Consider the following 21,413-nt stretch of genomic DNA (forward strand, 5'->3'; position numbering starts at 1 on the left):
TGCTGTTATTTGGACCATCAACTGAGCACGTGAATAACAGGCTCAGTATTTCTCTTAACATCATAAGCCTCCTGAGCCCGTTCTGCTCCAGTGGATCTGTAGATGTATAGGAAAGTAAACTTACCATTATGTATGTTGTGTAAGAAGCAAGATGGCATACTCTGCATGTATAGGTTATTTTTACAGAGTATACAATAAATTTTATGTGTTCCTTCTTCATGGGATGCACTGTGTGGGTGCTGTGCACTCATTTTCTCTCATTTCTGTCCAAATAGGCTTGTGAATGATCATGATGGCTCATAAAAAACAAATTCCTCTTGTTTGCATTGCTCCTCGTGGTAATTTTTTTTCTTTAGCCTTCATACTTTTAGGCTTGAAGAATTAATATTTTTTGTCATTGTCCATATAATTGTTGTACAATGTCCACAGTTGGTTCCCCAAACTAATCACTAATCACCAAAACCATAAATGAAGAAAATATCTGGAAAAACGTGTTACCATAGACCTTGCAAAATTTTATGAAGATTCTGATTTAAAGAAAAAAATAGTATCTGAGATACTCAGAAGCCTCTTGGATGTTGCATGTACACCTGGAGACCATAATGGCCTGGAGAAGCACTTAGGATATATGAGGAGAGTAGCCTGTTGGTTGAAGCTGAGTATCCTGTTTCAAAACACAAACAAACTAAACTGTGTATTAGAATATCCAAATTGATATTTGCCTCTTACTAGAATGTAGTTGTAACCTGAAAAATGACGCTGAAAAACAGCACCCTCTTACTGATTTTTGCCTGCTTTCCTGTGTAGTTATAGATGCTTAAGAAGAGCCTGATACTTGTATTTCTAAAATGTCAGAGCTTGTCAGCATATTGAGAGCAAGAAAACTCTCATGCTTTTAAGTCCCAGTATATACTGTGGCTGTAGGGGAAAAGGTGTATGAAATTTCTTTTTAGTAACAAGAAAGCATTTGTGGTAACATAACTCAGCGATACTAATTTGGTATGTTTGACGTAACCAGTCATTGGCAGGTTTTTTAGATATGATTAACACAAACACTCTAGACTCATCCAGGAAATACCTTTGTAATTTTTCATACCACTTTGTAATATTTGTCATTGCCAGATTCATTGCATTTTCTGTAAACAAATCCAGGTGACATGGATATTGATGTCTATAATTAAAGCTAAGTAAGAGTCAGAAAGGAAGAAAATGGCCTCAACTTGCTGTCACTGAAGTAATGACAAAATTCTTGATTTTGGCTGAAAGCGGGGTGGGGAGAAAAGGTTGTTTTGTCAGAGCTTATCTTGGGCAGGCAGTACTTGGAGTGCACTGAGTGCACTGTTGTGGTATTGCTCAGTTATTTTGCCATAATCAGCATACTTATCAAATAAAATCCCTTGATAATCATGTCACTTTTTTCTTAATAAACCTGTTCTTAAATGACAAGCAAACATTTTAGAAATATTGTAGTTTTCACTGAAGTAAGAGAAGATGTGGAAACATAAAAAAAAAATCTCAGTCGACATTTCCAAATTCCTTTATTTGTATTATGTCTACAGATGAAACTAGGTGCCAGAAAAGAGACACTGCATTAGACATTAATACTTAAACTCCAGCTGCCAAGGAGAAATTTTGTCAGTAGCCTTTAGTAATATTTGGACCAAAAATACAGGGATGTGCAGCTTTCAGCATTTTGTACGATGTAGAGTGCAGCTTCTCTCACAGGTCCTCTGTTTCTGGAACAGTGTCAGAATCAGAAGGCTGAATGAACACAACAGGAATATTCTCGGACGTCCATCCTTTAGGAGTCCTATTGAAGGATCTTCTGGTAGCGAGAGGGTTTGCAAGGATCATGAATCTGGGATCATTTAGCATCAGTAGATTGTAATCTGGTACCTTGAATTTAACCAACTTTGATGCTCTCTCAAAACCACCAAAGGGAGTGGCAACCCTGTAGATATTAGAGAAATAAAAGTGAAATATGAGTTTAAAAAGATCTGTTTTCCTTCTAGGAGCTGAAAAGAACAGAAGCTTGTTTAATTATGCAGATTGGGTACAATTTCTTGTTTACATTTTCAAGCTTTTGGGAAAAGTACACTGATTGTTTTTCTGGCAAATTCTCTTTAAGATCTGATTTATTTTCCCTTCAGGCCTTCAGCCTTTTTCAAAATTCAAATGCACTGAAAAGCTGAGGGAAGATGTTGCAAGAAAACCTTGTCATTGGTTAGTCACAGTTACTGAACTTCTTTGGTTGGTGATAAGTTGCTAAGTCTGAAAATATAGTTCAACACATTCTCTCTAGTAGCTAACTAGTTTAGGAAGTTCTCACCCCATTTTCTCCTATCCCCAGTTGCTTGTTCCTCCCGTTATACTACATTTCAGCACCATATTGTTGTACCAGTTAGAATATGTGTGGGTTGTGCTATGAAACTTGAGTCACTTATGTGATCTGGGTTAAACAAAGACCCTTCAAAACAAAGGAGCATTTTAAAATCCAAATTATTTCAGAAATCTGTTTTATATCATTACACTGAAACAATCGTGGCAAAACAAGTGAGGAGGCAGTAAAGTGTAATGTGAAGCAAGAGAGGAACAGCCAAAGACAACAAGCTCTGGAAAGGAGTGGAATGGGTGAGGACTTCTTACACTAGTTTCATTTCTGAAGAAAATGTTTGTGTAACTAAACCTTAAAACACTATCTGAAAGTGACCCCTAGTCTGCAGACAGTATTTTTCATGTTATTTAAATGTAAATGTTCCATCAGGCGATAAGTCTTAGAAAGTACAAGATAAGAAATAGTAAGCAGGAACTGATTGTTACATGTATTTGCAAACGATTTAGAACAATAGTGTTTCCAAATATCTCCCATGATTCTTCTATATTTGCAGGTTTCTAGGCTTAAAAAAAACCCTGAGTTTCTGTCACTTTTTTCCAGACTTCTTTGTATAAACAAATGTGACTAAATGGACTACAACATGTGCTCTGCATTTTGACCAGCTGCATAACTTTGTTTTAATATTTTCTGACCAGGTGAGAGTGTCATATTTCTAAACTACATATGAACACCTGATTTCTACAAAACTATGTACATGTGGCATGTGAAAAGGAATTTCTGTTGAAATAGAATTTCATCAGCCTCAGTAGGTTTTGTGTGTTTGATACAAAACACCAGATCTCCTGGTATTTATTTCCAGTGTCTCCAGGTGTTACAGCAGAAGCCCGGAAAAATCAGTACCAACAGAAACTAAAATAATTTGAAGATCTGACTAGGATTTTTAGCAAGACAACTATAGATAAAACCTAGGGACAGTGAAGTACAGAAAAATAAAGATATTAATTCAGCTAAATGAACCCATGACCTAAAAGAAATGGTACTGCTCTGTCATTACACAGATAATTCACTGAATTTCAGTACAAGCAGCATTTGTCAAAGGGGATGGCGTTAACTCAAAAGGGTCAATCCTGTAAGATCATGAAAGTTCTGGGCATGCACACATACTGACAGAGGTATGCGGCTTTGGGTTAAGCTCTAAAACTGTTTCTCAAATGAAGACAAGGCAAGATTTTGCAGCAGCAGCCAGTGTCTCAACCGTGACACAGCCAGTCTAGCCATTAAACTCTCTTGAGGTCAAAGGAAATTCTTCATATGAAGTGCCTCTGGTATCAAGCTTTTCTTGTGAGACTGTCTTCTAGGTCACAGTGTCAAATTGGATACTGTATGATACTGATTAAAAATAATTGCTTGGTAATTGGCACAGAGTGAATGTAGTGATCTACATCTTACAGGATAATAACAATTGTTTTAATTGCTGCCCTAATTAAGATATACATTCTCACATTGTTATAATACTTAATTCTTATCAATATATAAATTAAAGGTATAATCAATGTGATCAGAACAATAATAGCTGTATAAAATGCAAAACAATTTTAAAGTGTAGAACTTCCTCTTTGTAGTATATTTTGGTTTTAAATACAGCATTTTTCTGTAGCTAGCAGAAACAGGGGGGCATTCTATGGAAATTTAAATATCTTTTGTGGGGAAAAAGACCCATGTATTCCTATACAAAGTCTGGCCTCAGAGAATTGGGCATTCCTGCATGCTAGGCAGAAGCACATGATGATTGGCATAAAGGAGAGTACAGTAATGGGCTAATTGATGCTAATTTTCCTTTGCAGCAGCAGTATATTTTTGTGAGCAGTAACTCGCCTGACAACATGGTGTTGTAATGTCCTGTGTTGTGTGCACATCAACTGTATCACTTGAGCTCTGAGTCATTGTATAGAAGCCTAAAACTCATGTGTAAAAAATTCCAGTAGTCATTGCTCATCATAAGGGCAGAAATGCTGGTTCAAAGCCATAGGAAGTGGCACCAGGAAGTGCAAGAGAGTGTTTAATATTCACTTTGTATATTCCTAAAAAGTCAGTGAATGATTTAACAACAGCGGGCACAAACACGTTTATTTTTAGCTGCTGTTTTAGCAGGGCTTCTGGTTATGGAGTTTATTGTTGTTTTTCTTGTTTGTTTTGTTTTGTTTTCCACAATCTTTCTTATTGAACATTGTATTGTCTCAACACAAGAGACTACTTGTAGTTGATTAATTGGGAAAACCTGAAGAAATGTTTTAATTGTATTGGATTATCAGCTTCAATTACATAATTTCCAAAAATGTGAGTTTCATGTTTTAAAATGGGACTGCCATTCTTAGAACATTCTGCTTATTAGTTCTGTGCAAAGAGGAGACAGAAGAGCAGAGAACCTGACCCTATAAAATGCTCAGAGCTTCATGATGCAAGAGCTAATGCCTACTTCACAGGGGTTTTTAGGTGCTAAGGAACCAGCTAAACACCCAGCTTCCACTAATCTCACATCACTTCAAGTTAGGCACCCAGAATTCATTTGAGACTCTGGATCTCAGCATTTTTACAATAGTTTGTAATCCATTAATCGATAAAAGCAGAACACATTCCAGATGCACAGGATTCCTGTAGTGCTTTTAAACAGTGATCTTTAGGAATCGAGAAAGCTGAGCAATAATTTATCTGGTAGAAAAGGCAGAACTAGTCAGACCTGCTTGTCTTCTGTGAGCAAGATGTAGTGCTTTGTATGTCACTCATAATCCAACTTTGATATTTTATCCAGCTCCAAGAAAACAGGTGGAATAAAAATACTAATTTCATTAATATTACAAACTCCTCAACAAATGTAGATTCATGCTGTCTTTCCCACAGATGATTACTAGGTGCTTCCACACTGGTAAAAGAGGCAAGAAAATTTTCCACCAGCAAATAGTGCTTAAATCCTAATAGGAATTAATCTCCAAAAGAAATCAGATGACATGGCTCTGCAGCATTTCTCTGCTAGCATGGATTCATTTTCATCCATGAGGAAGATGGGTAGTCGTGTCTGAACAATCTGTTCAGAGATCCTCAGAACCCAGTTTCTCTGATCTTGCATTCTGTCTAGTGCTATGTGCTGTTAAACCAGTGCTGGATGTCTCACAGAAAGCCCTGCCTCAGAAGACAAATGTGCTTGACATTTGTTGCCACCACTTCTTCCTTCGTGGGCCTGCCAGCATTGGAAGATCCCCGCAGCATAAATTGCCTATTAGACCCCAACTAATACCTCAATGAATTCAAAAGCTTCTGATTCTGCTGCTGTCATAAATACTGCACTGCTATGTGATCTAGAGACCATGAGTCCAGAGACCTCATTGCTCATGGTGGAAAAAAAAAACACATCTGAATGCTGTTCAGCATTGAATATACTTTTAAGCCATGCATGCGTGGACCTATTCCAACACATCAGACATCCTAGCTGCTAAAGTTGTGTTGCTTTTGCAGTTGATTGTGTAACAAGGAAAGCTGAAGGGAACCTTAATATGGCCTGTAAAGTCTTGAATGCCATTTTAACAGATACCACTGAATGAACTGGGAAGAATGTCAGTCCCATTTCCTTTGGGAGTCCTATGCATCACACTTACTGTTAACCACACCCCTGGCTGACTAATGATGACTCTACCAGTGTTTTGCAGTAGAATAAACATAAAGGCACTTTGCCGAATGATGAAGCATGATAGAAAGCCTTGACTGATACCTTCACTGATAAAAAAATGATGTCATTATATTACACTTTAATTTGTTTGATACACTATCATTTGCTTTCTCTCCAAGACTGCAATTGAAGAATTCAAGGATGCTGTGACCTAGATGCACAGAATGACTTAGAAGGATCTAGACACAGAAGTCCAAAGAGATATCTCACCCTATGCGTAAGCCCATAGGCTGTGAAATTCCTGAGATGCCTCATATTTTACTTGTACAAGTGCTTGTACAGATCTGCCTTTATCTTAGATCTACTGGCAGCTGCACCTATCTCATACCAAGGCTCATCCGTGATTCTCCAGTTAATAATGTCTTGCCTAAACTTTGACGCTTGAAAACGCACATGATATGCTACTGCAGCAAGGTTTGAGCAAAATAGCATATCATGGCACTTTGACTCAAAACCCATGGCTGTTGGTGTTGAACTTCTGTGTCAGATAATGGTATGTCTGTGACCAGAGCTGTTCTGCAAGAGATTTGGAGATTTGGATTCTCTTCAGCCTGAGGGCATCTGTAAGCGTGGACCTGACTGCACCAGCAAAAATGTATTCCAGCAAAAATGCTACCCAAAAACAAAAAGTTACTTTGATTAGACAGAGTGGGGCTCTTAGCCTAGACATCAGGGCATACAACTAATAGCAAAAGACTATAGATCCTGCTTTCTGCTTCTAAATCTCTTTGTTTCCTTTACTGGGTAATAATTAAAGTGCATTTAAAGGTCTGGCAACTCAGATGTGGGCCCTGGTTTCTCTTTCCCCGAGTGAGTTTCTTAAGTGTTCAGCTAGAGAAGGAGGATGTTTACTCCTTCTAACCCAAAGAAGTTTATTATTTTCTGTACTATGGCACAGGTCTTAATAAGGGAAGTGAAGAATGTTCTTACCTATTCTGTGGAAGAGCCAGAAACCAGGTTGTTACACCTCTCCTCAGGGCTTGACATTCCTGTCACACATTCTGACTAGCCACATTCTAGGAAAATGCTCTTTCCAAAGAAATGAACCTTATTGTTTATACATATTTTAAAAGAACTTATGTGACCCCTGTTCAGTTTTTGGAAAGGAAAACCTTAATCTAATCCCGACTTGAAGACAGGCAGCCAGAATTAGGTGCAGATGGCCTTAGCAAAGAGAAATTTAAGTCACGTTTAGTCTTCACTGCAATATTGTCTGTTGGTTAGCTTGGTATGCAGTGTGCTGTGTTGAATCCCATAATCAGATATCTCACCCTCCTGTGCATTTTTAGGATTGTAGGTATCTAAGTCATGGCTGTAAAATCTTCTCCAAGAGGCTAGTATCTTGAATTTCAATTTTGTGAATTCTCTATTTCTTTTTGGATCTACTCCTTCTTGGTCGAAAACATAAATCTGAGCATACTGTATCTAACAAGCAGCTTTTCTAGGTCCACCAGACATCCTTTAATCTTCTTCTGGATGTTGGTTTCTTCCCTGAGGAGAGTTGTATTGGATTATATCTGTGTGCCTTGTGTTTTGAGTTTACCAGTTTCACAGTCTAGATCTGGATTTATGTGCTGGGTTTTAAGTTTTTATGGCAGTTACAAGAGAGAATATTGACCTTTCCCTTACATGAAATTCAGACTGTGGTGTGCCACAGTTCTGCTGTGTCATATGTAGAGAAAAACCCTCATAGAAAGAAATTGGACTGCTAACAGAATATGGGCCCATAGAGCAGCTAAAAATCCACAAAGAAGCCATCAGATGCCATCTCAATACACACACCCCTATTAATGGGGCCTCTGTTCCCTGTCTGATCCTGTCTTTCACAGTCATGACTTGCATGCTGGACTCAGAATCTGTCTTGTCAGAGCGAGAACTGATTCTGCCTCTATTCCATGTGTATGTATCTTTGACAGGTTTTTTTCGTTCAGTGGTGTGGGTTTTTTTGTTGGTTTGTTTTTCAGTTACAATAACCATAGTACCTAGACTGTGCTGTTACTGTTCCAATGTTAGCAGCTGTGGCACATCTCTCTGAGTTGTATGTGTCGCTTTGTCTGCTGAGAAGAGTGTGCCACACAGACTTAATTATTAACATGACACTGTATATCTTGCTTTCTTTCTCTTTTCCCCTCTTTCTCTCTCTTTATCTCCCTCAATCTTTCTTTCTCCCTTCCTCTCCTTCTCCCTCTCTTTCTTTTCCTTCCTTCCTTCCTTCCTGCCTGCCTGCCTGCCTGCCTCCCTCTCTCCCTCCCTTTCTCCCTCTCTCCCTCCCTCTCTCCCTCTCTCCCTCCCTCCCTCCCTCTCTCCCTCCCTCCCTCCCTCCCTCCTTCCCTCCACAATTCATCTTACATACTTGGTTCTAGGGTTTAATTTCAGGTCCATACTTCAGAGAGACACTAGTTCCTTCCTTAAAGATCTTGTTTGCCGCTTCTAATCTGTGTGCGTGCTCATTTTTATGCATATACTTGCAAACACAGGTGGTAGGGTTTTTTACAGCTGGTAGAAACATTTCATTTGATAGTAATTTTTCTCTGCACTTTAAAATTCAGTGTCCATTCAGAATTACCTGTTAAAGCTCCTGTAGTCAGGCAGTTCCGGCTTTGCTTCAGGTTTAAAAAGTTTAGGATATAAAGCTTCCAGCAGTTCTGGATCATCTCTAATGGCTTCTATCCAGGGAGACTGATAATACTTTGGCACAGCAGTAGTGTTGAACTTTTCAGGAGGAATTTCTTTCAGTGGTCCAGAATATCCTGCAAAGCGATCAAGGTTAAACCATTATAACAATACTCTGCATTTTCTGCTTTCTTACCGCCTTCCTGTGTAACTAGGAAGTAATATACCGTAACTTCACAGGTAAATTGAACAATTGGATCAATTCACTTGGCCAAAGCTATGCAGAAGCAGAATGCTGGTAAGAGGGAATTTGTAGCCTTTTAAATAACTGCTCCCAAGTATTCTACCCTCTTTTGAGGCTAAATTTATTTTAGTTTTCTATAAATTGGGTTTTATCACTGTAAGGGCTTGTTTGAAGCCAGACTATATCTACACAGCTTTTGGGCTGAATTAATAAAAAGATTTTTAAAACAGCCTTTTGGTTCAAACTAGGACAATTCTATAGTCTTTGGGTGAATTTTTCCAAAAGTATTAAAAGGAGTTAGGATCACAGCCATTATAATGGTGTTTTCGTTTTTACCTCCACCTTAGATGCTTTAAAATGTCCTGCCTACTTGGTTCTCTGGTCCTTTTCATCATCTGAAAAAGTGAAGAATCAGTTGTTTTCTCTGCATAATAATCTGAGGATCAGGCTGGGATCAGAATGTTACTAAATAAGTAAATTCCATATTCAGTGTGTGTTCTTCTAAAGCCAAATACAATATGGCAGGAATAAACTGGGAGTGGGGTGAGGGGTGCACAGAGCCAGACCATAATGTACAAGTTGAAGAATTAAAACCGGCAAGGTATTACCCAATTATATGCGTTATACTACTTGTTTGAAAAACAAGGGAAATTATTCTACCCACTACATCTAGCTCTTTAAATTAATGCTATTTTCTTCTGTAAGCTTAAAAGACTCCCGTGGTTTAATATCTACTTCTTTTGCCAGAAGTAAACAAAATCTTTTTTTTGCTTAAAGAAAGTCTGGAAGATTTCTATCATGTCTTAGCAATGGAAGTCACCTCTGTTTTCATTGTATTTGACTCATGGATGCACAGTCTCAGCAGTCACTTACAGAGCACCGTTGACCTACTTTACATAGTCTGGAAAAGGTCTGCACAAAACATGCATTGAGTAATTCTGAACAAAGGATGAATTTGTAAAAACCCCAGTCTGCTCATGGATAATTCATAAACAGGAAGAAGGGCTATATCGCTGAATAAATTAATTAAAACAAATTACCCTTCTCTGGTCTTTAAAGAATACAAAATAAGGCCTTCTTGTAGTTCACTGTTTTAAATAAAGACAACAGTATCCTCACAGTTAAGGACTTAAAAAAGAACAGTTTATACAGCCAGAGGCAAATTCCTTTTTGAGTTGCTCTGTAAAGGTTTCTAGCAAAACCTGCAGTGACTTCAGATTCACATTTATGGGTAATTAAACTACAATGGACAACTTTTAGACTGTTGAGTACTGTGTTGCATGTTAGAAAGAAAGGTTTGGAAACAAAAAATCACTATATTAATCTGATTTAAAATCTGAGGATCTGTTTCTCAGTGTTTATAAGATCAATAAATATAGGAGCAGTCTCTTCTGATATTAATGCATGTTTTCAGTTTGGGGAAAAGTAGTACAAAAGGCATATCAAATCTTAAAAAATTAACAGAAGCAATTGAAGAGCGCTGCTTTACATTTCTGTGAATAATTATCTGACTCAAATTTATTGATTTCTAGTAGTAAGTCCACTAACAAATTATTGTTAAAGATACTATTTTATAAAGAGGTCCTTCCTCTGCTGTGAAATGAGAACTGAGTATATTTAATGTCTGTAAACTCATATGTTACCTGGGGCAATGTTGTCAGGATGCGGTGGGCTCCGGGGATCAGGTGTATTAGGAGGTGTCATTGGGGCATGCTGGGGAATTCCTTCAACGCTGAGGCCATCCATTTTAATACTCGGTATGGGCTCTCCATGCTGCATTCAAATAGAAATAAATATCATTGACAGCACAGGGAAAACAAAAACCAAACCAAGATAACAACAAAAAACACACCAACCAACCAACCAGAGGGGAAAAAGCCAAAACCAAACAGCAAAACAGAACACAAGCCTCTTCTTCTCTGTTGAGGGTTGGAGTGCTACTCCAATTTACAGCCCAGATATGAGATGCAGAGTATACTATCCAAAGGCCAACCATCCTGCTGTTTGGTAGGCTGTTTGCTAGATAGCATTTCCCAGGTGATGTAGGCAAAAATGAATCATTTTTCAGTGTTAAGAACAGTATCCCAGCACAATTTTAAATGTCTGTATCACAAGTGTGTGAATACTATATTGAAAGTATTGGAGGTGGTGTGAGCTATGATAGATCAACAAGTCTCCTGAAGCCTCCTAACAATCCAGCTGAGTTGTCTGACCTTTTCCTGCATTTGGGATATTGAAATATCTATGTGCAGTCTACAAAGAGAGTTCATCCCATCTGCTACTCACACCAGCCTCCACAGCCTCTACCTGTGCCTGTCAGCTCTGTGGTTCACAGCAAAGGCCAGATCTGGTCACTTTGGCAGAGTGGCCCCTGACATGTCCCTTAGGTCACTAGGCACGAGGAGCTGTTATGTGCCAAACAGAGCAGCCTTACTAACCAAAGATTCAAGAAATCTGGCAAATTTGAGCCATTTGAGTTTCAAAGCACTGATTCTTCAGAGCTTCTTTTCCCATATTAGTTAAAAATTCACTGCATTTGTTTAATTGCTTTCATTTCAGTGCAGATCACTTTCTGGAGATTAATGATATGCTGTTATTTTCCATCCTCCTATCAGGTCATCAGTTCTGAAGAAACATCCAAAGGCTTAATCATTGTTGCATAAATATAGAATTAGAGTCTCATAAGAAGTCAGTGTCTTATTTTAGCTATGACACATAGGGTAAAAGCAATTTAAATATAGACTGGTTTATAGTAAGAGTTTCTTAAAGTAGGAAAGCAAACAAATAATACTTGCTTAACCTTGAAACAAAAAAAGATGAAGGCAGTATGTTTTGTAGCCATCCTGAAGTATGTTAGAAAGATTAATTTTGGCAGCCAGAATCATTAAGATGATGAAGACACCACCAGTGGTGGCTAAATAGGCATTTAAGAGACAGGAACAGAAACCAAAGAGGCTTCATTACTTCCCATGGCAGAACATCATACTGATTCTACTGCATTTGTATTCTGTGTTTTTGTAGGAAGAAGTAGACTAGAGGGTACTGATCTGTCAGACTGAACTGGATACAGAAATTCTGATGAGATTGATGGTGTGCTTAGAATTTATCTGTGTACTTTCTAACACTCAATAGAGAGAGAGATTGGAGGGACAGTATTCATAGATGGGCTTCTGAATCGTAGTGTTTTAATAATAGTTTTAGGTGTTCAATAGAGTTAAGCAGATTTTTTATATGGGATTTCTTTTGTGCAGATTTATTTTTAAAAGGCAGATTTACCAAAACTCAAACGTGATCTCATTTAATCCCTGTGTAATTTGATTTCTATTGAATGAGAGATGAAGAGAAGTTTGAAATATCTGCACCAGAACAAATTAAAAGTAAAATTTTTCTTCTGTGGCATGGGATATTAAGACATACTTTTCTTCCCAAGTAAAGTTCATTTTTTTATTTGGGAAATGTAAATGTCACAGAATTACAAACCTTTACAGCCAACGGAGCACAGAGAATTCTTTCTTTAATAAGAGAAAAAAATGTTTTAGAGATTTCAGCTGTGATATTGGAAATATTTAATTCAGCTTCTGCAACAGCCTCTCTGGATGTTGTGAAATCCATCAACATTTTGGTTAGCGTGGACAACAGTAAATTGCAAATGCTTCTTCTATTATCTGCTCCCAAAGCCTCTATATGAGATGCAACTAGACAAAAAGTTTCCTTAGAGTCAACAAATTGCGTTCATTTTTTTTTCTGATTAATTTATAAGTGTGTGTGTGTTTTCTTTAGTAAAACGCAACATAACATGAGCAAGCCCTTTGGTGTTTTGCTGTTCAGATTAATACATTATTTGTTTCCTGTTTATATTGAAACAAACTTTAGATTACATCACTACAATACATTACGTGTAGTTACGATTTTTCTTATCCCAAGAAAAGATTCAGGAGAATTGAGTCAAAATCTTTGTATCAATTCTATAGGGGTTGGATGCTAACACAATCATAGCACCACCTATGCAATGATTAGTTGTAAAAGCTTTAGGGAAAGAGAATTGCTGTTCCAAGTAAATATTTCCTAGGTTAAATAATAATAATGAAGTTCTGTAGCATCTTATGATCTTCAAAGCAACTTAAGAATACTGGGACAAATTCTGCCTTTTTAGTCATGTACCTTCATATCTGAAATCAGTGGGGATGCATACGTGTAACTGAGAAGCAGAATTTAATACAATACTGAAATTAGAGGGACTGTCTACATGTTGTATTAGACTGGACATAGAGTATTCATGTTCAAATAATTCAACCTCACAGCTGGGTGGAGAGTTAGGTAAAATTTATGAATGTTGTTGTCCCTGTTTTCAGATATTAAGCAAAAGATTTAAATATTTTGCAAAGGTCACAGATGAGACAAATGCCAGGTGCATTTAGTTCCTGCCATGAGGATTGGCAGGGTATCACTAATGCTTTAACCCAGTTCCTGAAGGAACTAGTTCAAAGAATAATTGCCTTTTGGTGATGAGCTTCATCCCTTCTCTCCTTGTTGAGACAGCCAGGCCAGAGGTGTATTAGTGCCCTTTTGCTACCTGGAAATCACACTGAGACCACCAACCTATTTTAATAATTATATTTACGAGTTGCATGAAGCAGACTCTTATTTCTTGCAGCCTTTTGAATATCATTAACTAGTTAATTTTCAATAGCCAACGAGCCAATTATTACAGGATAAGCACTCTGATCACTAGTAACCTGAATCAGTTTGAACTAGAACAGTTTGAATCTGACATCCTTAAGTGTTAAAGTCTTCAGATACTTCATTTGTCTGTAGGAGCTCAATAAAATACAAATGGCTCACTTCATATTAGCCTCATTCTACTACAAGATTTTGTTTTTATTCTTCCTGAAACTACAAATAAATAATGCACAATGTGTGTCATAAGCACCAAGAGAACGCCGGGCTAGTCTCACTTTTCCATTAATAAGTTTTTACAGAATACTTACATTTCTTGGCTTGTTTGCTACATAATGATAATTTTCGTACGTGTATTTGTCAGATCTCCGCTGACGTCTCTTGAAGAGTCTTGCACCTCTGTTGCTGAGTGTTGATAGTTCCTCTACCATGATATCTCTTGGGATGCTGACCTTTTTTCCAAGGTTTAAGCTGGGTGAAACTGCAATACAATGGATAAATACATACCTCTGTTTTTCTTAAATGCCTGATATTGCATACCCTACACCTGAAATCCAACATGTTAATGCATACTTATCTAATGCAACATAGTTTTGGATGGTGTTAGTGAAATTAATCATTCTTCCAAAATTTTGGAGCAGAGTATTGAACACCACGAACCTGCTTTTTTTTTTTGATGATGATGGTAAGCACCCCAAGCTCCAAATTTACTTGTTGAATGGCATTCAGCTACTATGAAAATCAGATCTGTAATTTCCTAACACACTGTCTTTATAGCAAACTGGTAAAAACTGACTTCTGCTGAAACCAGGAACAAAATTCCATCAGACCCCAGTTTTCCCAAATCAAACCTTCAGTTAGCTTTGTGTGTACTGCATTGAATAAACAGGTAACCGTTTTTAACACACCTACCAGTTTCTTTTTGCTTATAAACATTTTATTTAGACTTTTTCTTTAATATTTTGCTTGCTTTTGAAATCCAGGGCATGTTTTGTACTTTGAGAAAAGTTTACATTAGAAAGTCTGTATTAAATAGTATTTTTAGGCTGTTTTTAAAGTAGCTTTCGAAATACAGCTCAAGGTGTTGAAAATTAGAGCCTTAACAAAGAATTATAATATGCATGTAGGAACTGGTACATTTAGAATGTTTTCTTTTTCATTCTCTCTAAGAGGAACCTGAATTACTAGATGCAATATTATTTTATTCACTGCTTGGGAAAAATTCTCTCTTTGTCTTTAATTTAGTGACCTCCTGGGAGATTTGAAAATGAAGATGCACAAGCAGGGGAAGGGGAGATCAATTTAGTCTGTAAAGGGAGAACTCTGGATATCAGAGATTCTACTGGTCACTTTTGTGGTAATATTCTGGAAACTGGGATGCTGGTGGTAATCAGTAAACTGTTGATTAGTGACTGACCTCTCTCACTAGATGTGCTCAACCTGTAGATAAAGCTTAAGCCTCAAATTGCAGTAACTTCAACACTGAACAAACTATTTTCTACTAATTTATTTCTGCTTAGAAGGTAGTAGAATGTAACAAATATAACAATAAGCAGATCACAGAGTAAGAACAGAATTTTTAAGAAAACAATTCCTATTGCCACTTACATTAATATTTATCGTTTTATTAATTGAAATTGTTCTCCTCAGTTGTGCATAAGCTTCAGCACGAAAAATAGGAAGATGCAGTGTGCTTTGAGGATTATGTCAATGGTCTGGTGTTTTTCTTTGATCAACTTATTCAAAGTCGCATTCTGTTATTTCTTTAAGAAGACATTCTATTCTTCACATATTCTTATGGTCTACAGGTTTTAAATTCTGATCTTTGACATACATTTTAATGCATTAAAATGAAATGAAAGCAAATTATATGTAAGGCACTGTATCTTGCTTCCAGAATAAGCACACAAGAAGCACATAAATTAACTGCAGAAAGTACCTAATGTCAAAGTTAATATTGCATGTGCCGGGGGGGAAGTTATTTTCAGAGTTTCACTTTGAGTACATGGCATGTTCAACATGGCGTATGTCTCCTAGTAACTTTATGTTGGAACAACAATGTGGTTTACTGACAGGTAGGAAAACTTAGTTGAGACAAGTACATTAAATATTTAGCCTAAACTGTTTAGACAAACCTTTTCTTTGTAGTAAATCAAATGAGTTTGTGGGCCCTGGAGTGCATCACTGTTGATCCCCTTCTGTTCATGCTGGTTTCAGGTGAAGTTTTGCAATTGATTTAACTGGAGCAGGAGCAAGCTAACTGTATTAGGAGCTAGAACATGCACTTCTGCTTTAAAAATAGTATACACAAAGAATCCTAACACCCTCCTGTTATTTAAGAGGTAACTACAAAACAGGGAATTCTTAACGTGGAAGAAAATGACTCAGCTTGCCCAATGCAGCTGTATCAGTGACAGATAGTAGCAGGGGTTTGGCTCTGTGGTTGAGATAATTACCCTAGTTATTGGCCCATGGCCTGAAATCTTGACCCACAAGTCATATTTTGATTTTGTCATTTTTTGAGACCATTCCAGGGGTCTGGACTGTTGGATGGTTTTATATGAGTAAGGAGTAAGAAATCTACCCATCAAATTAGCAACATTTTCACGCAGAAAAATCTTTATTGTACACAGAGTGGGTAGTATGCACATCTTCAGCAACTAGGGTGCCAAGGTGATCTCTGTCCAAACCACTCAGTATTCTTCTGGGACACGCCGGATGTTAACTATTTTTGGCCTTGCTGTTCCCTTACATGTGTACCGTTCTTGTTAATGTTAACTGAAGGCTCCAAGGTACTTTGTAACCCACAGTTGTGTACTATTCTGTATCCAGGCAGCATCCCAAAAACTTAGGTGTGAAGTTCATTTGAATCCCTTGCCAACTAAAATCTAATCATCTGTCTAGTTTTATGATGTGTCTATGGATTGTTTCAGTGTCAGTGCAGGAGAGGTGATGAAGAATGAGAAAAGGAGGACATTTAGAGGATGACAGAAAGCAAACATCCATGTCATAAATGGACATTGTAAACTAACACTGGAAGTTTAATTCGTAGTTTAATCCAAATCTTAACCTTTTATCTTAATTTCTCTATTTGTTCCTGCTAAGTCCTTTCTGTCCTCTGCATAAAATCACAGCCGACTCTATTTAAATATGATTTATATAGTTCCTCCTGCATTCATTGCAAATTCTCCCTTTAATCCTCCAGTTTTCAATCTTCTAAATACCTTCATCTAGATTATAAATTTTAATAATTAATATCAGACAGCCTGTTTGTTGTATTATCAGAACGAAGATTTTTGTAACTGTATCATGAAAGATAGTTAATCATGTAGCTACTGAAGAATGCATTTAAGAAATCATATAGAACTATAGATATTTGAGTGTCATGGAAGGCTAGCCTGAGCAACTCCAAGGGCCTCCTTAAACATATGTATATACATACATGTTTACTTTAACCAAGTAGCCTTAGAAATGTTATGATTAATCCAGTCTGCTAGTGGAAAACCAAGGGGTTGGGGAAACCACTACAACCACACGCTGGCTTACTACTACAGTCTCTCCTCCTAGACCATAAGAGGGTTTACTCTTGTCTATTCTTGCAGCATTTTATGACACATAGAACATCTCCAAAACACAGTCATGTCTCACACACCAACAGGAGATGCGGACTTTCAGTCATTACCAATCTTGCCTAAATCTAAGACACTGATAAAAACTTAGCTGATCTTATCAACTGTTTCTGCTATGAATATATTTTAAAAAGGAATTTGAGATTCACTGTTTCCCTGCAAGTGTTACAATAAAAAAGGGCTGAAATAAAAACGCAGTAGGTATGCTCTCTGGCTGTCATTCCAAACTACTGGGGCTTGCATTACAGAGTCTTCTGTTACTGTTTACCTCCATTAACTATGGAGAGTTTCATAGGTCTGCGAGACTGGCTGAAACAGTACATTTAATTTTTATGTAATTACCAGGTACAGGACCTTCATTACTAATATTAATGCAAACCCTAGAAAGACAGCAGTTAGCCTGCCAGATACAGATCTCAGATTAAGCTTGTTGAATTAACAGTTAGGGGAAAAATAAAATTAGTAGAGCTGAATTGTGTAATATAAAATACAGATTTCTCTTTGATTTTTCCAAGAGTTGTTCAGATTTGGTTCAAATCACTTTGTGTGATTACAGCTTTGGTTATCCTTCTGTTTCTTAGCTGGTTTCACTGAGCTTGCACAGTTACGTATTTCAGACTCTCATCACACTCAGTTCATTAAATGTCTCATTTTTTATAACATTTAAACATCCCAGACATCCAAAGAAGATGCAAAAGTAGAATGTACACTTAAGGAGCTCGTATGGCTTCAGTGGCCACCTATCACAGCATATCTTGTAGGATAAACTGTTATATCTATGTGTATGGATCTAAACTTGACAGCAAATCTGATAATAAACAATAAAGGACAGATGATGTGAGGCAAATGCCAAGCATCAGCACAGATTATCCATTAACTCCAATGATTTCAAGGACCGTATGCTAGATTTATTAACATTGCTGTGAATATTATCAACATTTACTATGTCAACTGCCTGGTTCCAAACATGTGAAAAGCCATTTTTTTTAACCTTTGGGTTTACAATAACAAACAAACAAAACAAACAAAAACTACAACAACAAAAAAGCAAACAAAGAAAGAAACACACAAAAAAGTTGTAATGAAATCTGTAGGGGCAGACTGGCTTTCAGACTTAAGTGTGTGTTCAGTGGAGAACAGAAAAAGGAAGGAGGTATTTGCTTAGGAATAGAAATTACAGGAAAAAAAAATAAATAAAAGGAAATATCAGGAGTAGGACCAGGCACTGAAACTTGTAGCTTCTTTTTCTGAAAACCTTATGTCTCTTGTCCTGCTCTTCCTGCCATCAAAATGGTCAGTGATTGAGTACAGAAACCATCCACAGACTCTTTGGAACAAAAGTCCACAAGAAAGATTTTCATTACCAGGATTTAATATGCAGTGTTTTATCCTATGCGAGTGGTATAATTTTCATAAATTCTAAATATTGATTGATCTCCCTGTTTTTTCAGTGAGGCTTATGAGGTGCTTATCACTTTAAAAAACTGATCTTTGAGGTAGATGGTAAAAAAGTTTCACAGGACTGGAAGGGTCTCCAAAAGCATCCAGCATATACCTAATGGAAGCTAAGCAGATTTGTATTCCTGAGTTAATTGCTACTTAAGATGTCACACTAGAACTGTAATTTTACGAATCTGTTTTAGAAAATCAAACTACCTTCTTGTAATGTCTGCATTTTCATCAGTGCAACAACAGAAGAGTAAGATTTCTGTATATCAGATTAATTGATGCCTGTGTGTTAGAGAAATTTGCCAAATGCTAGTAAAGTTTGTTAGTTACAAAGGAAGTTTGAGAGGAAGGTACAGAGATGTAAACAATTGTTTCAAAACTTTTTATCATTCATATAAAATGCAGCGTGAAACAGAGCTAAAAAAGAGGATACAGAGCAGCATGTTTCTTAGATGATAGCCTTTTAAATGGAATGAAGTCATGTTATTAACCCCAAATAATATTCGGAAAGGCTATCCTAGCAGAATGTACATCAGCTGTTAGATTACTTCATTCCTCCACAGCAGTTGTTCATCTGAAAATAGCTTTCAAATGAAAAGAGGCAACTACAAAAGGATTAGTTACCATAGGCAGCATGATACTCCCACAAGATTATTTATGGCAAAACACCCATAGACAAAGCTGTAAGAGAGTTAAACTCTATGATTAAAAAATAAATTAGGGAGGGCTAGAGGACATTGCATATACAGTAAGCTGGGTTCAGCGCTATACCATTTCTTTGTATTTCATCCATAATGGCTGATGCTTGTTGTTTCCTCTCTTTGACCATGGCAGAATGTGATAACATTGTGATTTTCTGATACGATTTTTCCTTGCTGAAAAAAAACAACACATTTTTACATTGTTGAGCTAGCTTGCACAATTCAGCCAACTTTAATTTCTAATAGCCTGCTTAGAATGGCTGAATAGTGAACTTAGTTATTTCTGATTTAGAAACATTGTGCTGTTAGTTGTGCAAAAGGCACTGGCAGTTTTTGCTTGCAGACAGATGCTAGGAAATGTTCTGATGGATAGATGATTCGAAGGAATGAACTTTGAGTTGGCTACATAAATTCTGTAGCAAAATCAGTGTCAATAGTCTAGGCCTTCTCACACCTACACATTATATTAAAAAGATGTAAAGTCATAACTAGTATTTTAATTACATCTTGATTTATTACTTCAGACATGCTATATTTTGACATTTCTTAATCTAATAAAGAATTTGAGGAATTAAATGAGATGCTCTGGCATCTTTAAAGAAAGCGCATTTCTGACTAGGTAAAAAATGAAACATATTTTTAGTTGCAGAGTCAAGAGGTTACATAAATGTCTTTAATATGACAGCTTGTAGGACAGACAATGTCAAAATATTTCAGGAAACAATACACTTACCCTACTGTTTTGTTGTGCAGAAAAAAGCACTCTCAACCCCTTAGTTGAAGCTTCAGGAGTTAGTTACGTTTAGGGATGACCTGCCTGGTCCAGGATGGTTTCTACCCTTCTGCTTGGGTCTGCATGGTACCTAGTACTGAGACAAACTGGGGGCTGATCCTCTTCAAAGAGACTGGCATCCAGCTGACATCAACTAGTTAAATATAGAATCAAACACTCCAGCCACTCATATCTTCCTGGCGAAAGAAGAGAACAGAAAGATTCAACTGCACCCACAACAAAAAGAGTTTATATCCCTCTCAGAGCTTATTAGAAGATTTAATTGAATGCTCCCCTCGTACTCATACAGATCATCTCCTCATCACCTCTGAAAATAATAATCTCTGTGTTATAACCAGGAAAGAGACATTTAAAAATAAGGTGTTAAATATATAAATGTGCAAGACTATACCAGATGAGAATGGCATGGGCTAATCCTTTAGTGAAAGATGACACCGTGTTTCAATAGTAGCTGATGGCCAAAGTCAGGGAGAGATGACTGATACACGAAGTCTGTTCTGAAAAATAACTGAGAAAAATTTCAGTATTGTATGTGGTAGGGAGTAATTTCTCAACAAGCACAAACCTTGCAAACTGTTGTTCAAAATCTCTTAACGTTCTTTGTGCATTAGGAACAGAAACCTGCAGTAATTTGAACCTTAGTAATATTCAGCATTCCAAGATACTGTTGTATCAATTTATCAAAGAAATGCATGATGTGTTCAGCACAAATATTTTGTGACAGCAACTAACTTCAGACAGAAATGAACAGTGGCAGAAGGAAATGTTCCCCCTTGTTATCCTGTCTGAATGAAGCTGTCTGAATTGTGGAGCAGTAAAGGAAGATGAAGCTTCTGAATATCTGATTCAGATTTGGGAGCTTTCTTTTTCTTATGGAAAAATATGGTCTTGTTTGGCTTGGAGGATTGGAAGGTGCCTTGGAAGGTACAGAGATGCTTGATACAGTGCACTGAAAGTCTACCTGTCCAACTGAAAAATGGCATTATTTTTTCATCAAGCTTTCTGTTCCTAGGCTTAGCTCTACAAGACATCTTTCTGAGGTCCTAGACATCTCTGTCCCAAAGAGGTGTTCATTTTCATCCTCACAATCAGAATTTACCTGCTATTGTTACTCATTGGTAATTCTTTTCTAGTTTTTGTACTTGAGTCAGCCACTTTGAAAAGTACCAGCAAGCATGGTCCAAGTCTTGGTTAAATCTTATCTATTCAACTAAAGGCCAAGATTGTTCTGTGATTCAGCCCCAAGCTGCC

At 37.1% G+C, this 21,413-nt stretch overlaps 1 protein-coding gene across 2 annotated transcripts; it reads right to left on the reverse strand.

Moving 5' to 3' along the window:
* Nucleotides 1-1,521: 1,521 nt before the first annotated feature.
* Nucleotides 1,522-20,258, reverse strand: MYOZ2 (myozenin 2). Of its 2 annotated transcripts, XM_065836940.2 has the most exons (6): nucleotides 20,103-20,258; nucleotides 19,440-19,543; nucleotides 13,902-14,071; nucleotides 10,557-10,686; nucleotides 8,623-8,806; nucleotides 1,522-1,951 (listed from the first exon to the last, which is right to left on the reverse strand). In XM_065836940.2, exons 2-6 carry the CDS (start codon nucleotides 19,513-19,515, stop codon nucleotides 1,720-1,722), a joined length of 792 nt encoding a protein of 263 aa, XP_065693012.2. In that variant the 5' UTR covers nucleotides 19,516-19,543; nucleotides 20,103-20,258; the 3' UTR covers nucleotides 1,522-1,719. The 2 variants fall into 2 exon arrangements, with proteins under 2 accessions (XP_065693012.2, XP_065693013.2); XM_065836941.2 differs by lacking the exon at nucleotides 19,440-19,543 and having other exon boundaries at nucleotides 20,103-20,257.
* Nucleotides 20,259-21,413: the final 1,155 nt, after the last annotated feature.

The sequence above is a fragment of the Patagioenas fasciata genome, chromosome 4, assembly GCF_037038585.1.
Source record: "Patagioenas fasciata isolate bPatFas1 chromosome 4, bPatFas1.hap1, whole genome shotgun sequence".
Classification (NCBI taxonomy): domain Eukaryota; kingdom Metazoa; phylum Chordata; class Aves; order Columbiformes; family Columbidae; genus Patagioenas; species Patagioenas fasciata.